General features: G+C 47.8%; 1 protein-coding gene across 1 annotated transcript; it reads right to left on the bottom strand.

The window, feature by feature from the left end:
* Positions 1 to 1,029: 1,029 nt before the first annotated feature.
* Positions 1,030 to 2,527, bottom strand: LOC123399915 (transcription factor MYB20-like). The gene is made up of 2 exons (XM_045094297.1): positions 2,171 to 2,527; positions 1,030 to 2,042 (listed from the first exon to the last, which is right to left on the bottom strand). Exons 1-2 carry the CDS (start codon positions 2,301 to 2,303, stop codon positions 1,330 to 1,332), a joined length of 846 nt encoding a protein of 281 aa, XP_044950232.1. The 5' UTR covers positions 2,304 to 2,527; the 3' UTR covers positions 1,030 to 1,329.
* Between the last annotated feature and the right edge of the window lie 1,359 nt (positions 2,528 to 3,886).

The raw sequence follows: 3,886 nt of genomic DNA, 5'->3' as shown, positions 1-3,886 counted from the left end.
CTTCACAGCAATGATGTGGACTCTTTGAACTACTCGCAACAAAATGATTGAGCGGGTGTTTCAGCGGCATGCATCTGACTCGTTCTTCAAATTCCTTGCCTTCTTGCAACACTGGCATCCGCTCGCTAGGACCCGAGATCGCGACCGGCTTCACTGCTATTTGGACGCGCTGATGGCGTTCGCCCGACGGCTCTCTGCTCGCTCGCATGCTGCTTAGCTTGCCCCTATGATGACATTTTTTGTTTCTTTTTCTTTTCTTGAGCGTGACCGTGTTGTTGCCTCAGCGTTTTTATGTTTTATCACTCTGTTGGACTGTTGTGTGGATGCTGAAATATTTGCTTTATATATAAAGCGGGGCAAAAGCCTATTTCAAGAGAGATCATGTAATTTCCTGTTCAATTTTGTTAGTAGATCACAACTTCACAATGAATGTCGCTGTAATTATTTTAGAACGTCAGCCAGCAGTAGTTCATATTGTGAAATGAACGCAGAATGTTACTCAATTTTATTGCTAGCGCTAGCATTTTAGAGTGATGCTAGCGCACATGATAAAGGACTTTTACGGGGAAGCTCAGCTAGGAGCATTTGATTGGAAGAAATCAGTATGAAAGGGCCCCGCACCCACTAAAATTCAGGGGATGGAGATTTCTTAAGGAAGAACTTGCGTAATACCCCGGTAAAAGTCCGTTGGTTTAGAATTTTCGAGCATTTTGTTACCCAGTCAAAGCAGTCGTGCTCAAGATATTGTGATCTCTGTGTGGGCGATGAAGCTTTGATGGCTTTCATTATCTTAGAAATTCTCAATGTCAAACCCGAAAAAGGAACCCCTGCAAACATAAAAATAAAACCCGAAAAAGGAAAAGAAATGCTCAGCGTGCAACTAGGCGGAGTAAAGACAATATGGACCATAACAGAAACGGTGTGTATAACTCAATATTCCATACATAAAAGGGAATATCACCGTTTTCCTCCATTTCACTATCATCTCACTTGCAATCATGTGTGCTTGCCGCACCTACACCTACGTCATTTCAAAGAGTCGAGGGACCAAATATGGAGTTAACATAGAGTTGAGGGACGAGAAATAAACCACGTACCAAATGAAAAAATAAAATGAAATCAGGGTAGATATGCATGGCTTTGCTTATTTTCTTACTAAACTCTCCCACTAATCGTCCTACTATGACCAACTAGGTGCACGGCCGACGAATTTTTACCGGGAAGTAATTGACATATAAAGCACCCAATCGCATGGCGGCATGGCAACTAATCAATTTCGTCATAATAAAGAAATAAGATATTGGGATCGACGACGACGAGCCGCTTCGTTCAAGCCCATGCCTCCTGGTGATCGAACAGAGCGATCCTCTGGTACGCGTTGAAGGTGTCCTCGAACTCCCATGCCGACGTCGGCCCGGTGACCACGTCGACGTCCAGCCCCATCATGAACATCGGCTCCACCGGCCACTCCATGATCTTCGGCAGCCAGTCGTCCTCGAAGCCGCCGCCGCTCGACGCCGCCGAGGCGGACGACGAGGACGAGGACGACTCGGCTGGTGACGAGGCTGTGCCGCAGCTGCTGTCCAGCGGCGCCGGTTCGTCGACGTCGCATGGCAAGATGATGTTGTCCAGAAGCTGCATCATGGTCGGCACCTCGTCGGGGCAGAACATGTGCTCTTCGGCACCTGACTGACTTCCCGTGGCCGCCACCGCCGCCGGCACCTTCTGCTCCGGCGAGTCGCCGCCGGTAGACCGCAGCGGCTGCTGGAGGGGAGCAGCAGCAGGCTGGAGGGGCTTGTGGGTGGCGGGGTCGATGCCCATCTTCCTCAGCTTCTTCTTGATGTGCGTGTTCCAGTGGTTCTTGATCTCGTTGTCGGTCCGGCCGGGCAGCTGGGCCGCGATCTTGGACCACCTGTTGCCGAGCTGCTCGTGCAGGTCGATCACCGTCTTCTCCTCCTCGTCGGAGAGCAGCCCGCGCTTGAGGTCCGGCCGGAGGTAGTTGGTCCACCGCAGCCGGCAGCTCTTCCCGCACCGGAGCAACCCTGTTCACACAAACAAAAGTCACAACACGTCAAAACATTGGTCAATCCAAGAAAGGCCGTCAAGCTAACCGGCCGACTAGCCGGCCGGCGAAGTAGCTAGCTGGCTAGCTAGGCAGTGAGTGACCCACCGGCAAGCTTGGGGACGGCTCTCCAGCAGCATTGGCCGTTGCTGAGGAGGAAGCTGACGAGCTTCTGGTCTTCCTCCGCCGTCCACGGGCCTTTCTTCAGCCCCACCTTGTCGCAGCACGGCTGCCTCCCCATTGCCACGAGCGAGCTTTGCTTGCACACACACAAAGATCACTTCACCCGCAAGGGAAAACCACCAAGCGACGTACGTCGAGCCAACTAACCAAACCAAATTAAGCTCGTAGCAAGCAGCTGCCTTTATATTTTTTAGCTCTGTTTCGGTTGTGGCACAAGTACACAATAGCTAGCTAGCTAGCTCGCAAATGGCGCTTTAGCTTTAGCTACATGGTGAGACGACGCCATTGCCACCTTCCTTTATAAAGGGCGGAGGAGGTAGAAGAGGACAAAGGGGCCGGTGGCTGAAGCTTATTTGCGGGGGCACCATCAACTGGCGACTGGCGCGGCGACTAACTAGAAGTAGATTTTTTTTTTTTACTACAATCGCAGTGCGGCTAGCGCGTGTGCGCGCGGAGGATGGACCATGGACCAGTGCTGGAGCTCTAAGCTAAGGATGACGTGTCGCGGCGCCGCGGAGACTGGCGCGTGGGGCCCCGGCGTCGGCGTCGCCGCTTTTTTGCCGGGCTGCTTGCTGCTCATGGGTCCCTTTTGCTTGCGTTGCAAGTGCTGCCCTGCTAAGCTTTCAAGCTTTTATTTGGATCATCGTTTGTTGCTCAATCAAGGGTTTCCAGCGGGGTTATTCTTGGGGCATGTAATGTGCCCATTCCATTGAGTCCTTATCACTTGTTTAGCTTCTAAAGTTGTTAATTACATTTATTTGTTTTTCTGAGAAAAAAAACTTGCTAATTATATTGTTATTTTTTGAACACAACTTGCTAACTATACTGGCTTCCCTTATATCAAGATCCGGCATCTTGTAGGATTATTTCTCCAATGGACTTAGTCGAGTCATTATCATTTGTGTGGCTTTTAAACTTTTTTGCTTCCCAAGATCCTGCATCTTGTATACTTTTTCTAAATGGACTTAGTCGGATGTGTTAAATTCATGTATTTTTTTTCTCTAGAAAGAAGGCCTAGTCATACTCGTTAAATTTATATATGGTATGTAATTGTCTATATTTTGTACTTTGTTTATTGATGACTTTGTCATAATTACATGGGATCAACTTCGATAAAGATAGTTGTGTGCATTACAATGATGCAGGCAAAGAGTTTCACCCTCCTTTCCGAAAAGATAAAAAAATTAGTAATGTTGCAATTTATAGATGCTAAGATTTAATCTCCGCCATTATGTGTAGTTGCAAAGCCTACTAAAGAAATGCTTCCTAATGTTCGGTAGTCCTTTTCGATAAAAAAAATCAGGCCCTAAAGTTGTCATCTCATGATTGTTAAAGTTGTCGTTCTAATTGCCAAGCCTTCACTATGTTGATACCAAATTTGCCACTTGGCAACTTCAATAACATTATCGTGAAAACTTCATAAATCAATAGGTTGTGTGGCAAGTTCTTCTTAGCTACGACGCATGTTAGTGTCTTCTTTCTGTTACTGGCTTGTGTTTGATCGGGCGTTGCTATGGCCATCTCATCCGAGGGTACCTTGGATTGATCAATGATCTTTTAAACTAACTATCATTGAGGTTTTAATTCAGATATGTGCAAGATCGCAAGATCTCATGCACGAGGCTTATGGCTTTATGGTTG

Source organism: Hordeum vulgare, chromosome 5H, assembly GCF_904849725.1.
Source record: "Hordeum vulgare subsp. vulgare chromosome 5H, MorexV3_pseudomolecules_assembly, whole genome shotgun sequence".
NCBI lineage: Eukaryota > Viridiplantae > Streptophyta > Magnoliopsida > Poales > Poaceae > Hordeum > Hordeum vulgare.
Note: the sequence above shows the minus strand (reverse complement) of the source record. Positions and strands in the feature narration are given on the sequence as shown.

Coding starts and splice junctions, on each gene's coding strand:
- LOC123399915 (XM_045094297.1), bottom strand. CDS start 2,303: ATGGGGAGGCAGCCGTGCTGCGACAAGGTGGGGCTGAAGAAAGGCCCG. Junction 2,043..2,170: donor AGCCGTCCCCAAGCTTGCCG/GTGGGTCACTCA, acceptor TTGTGTGAACAG/GGTTGCTCCGGTGCGGGAAG.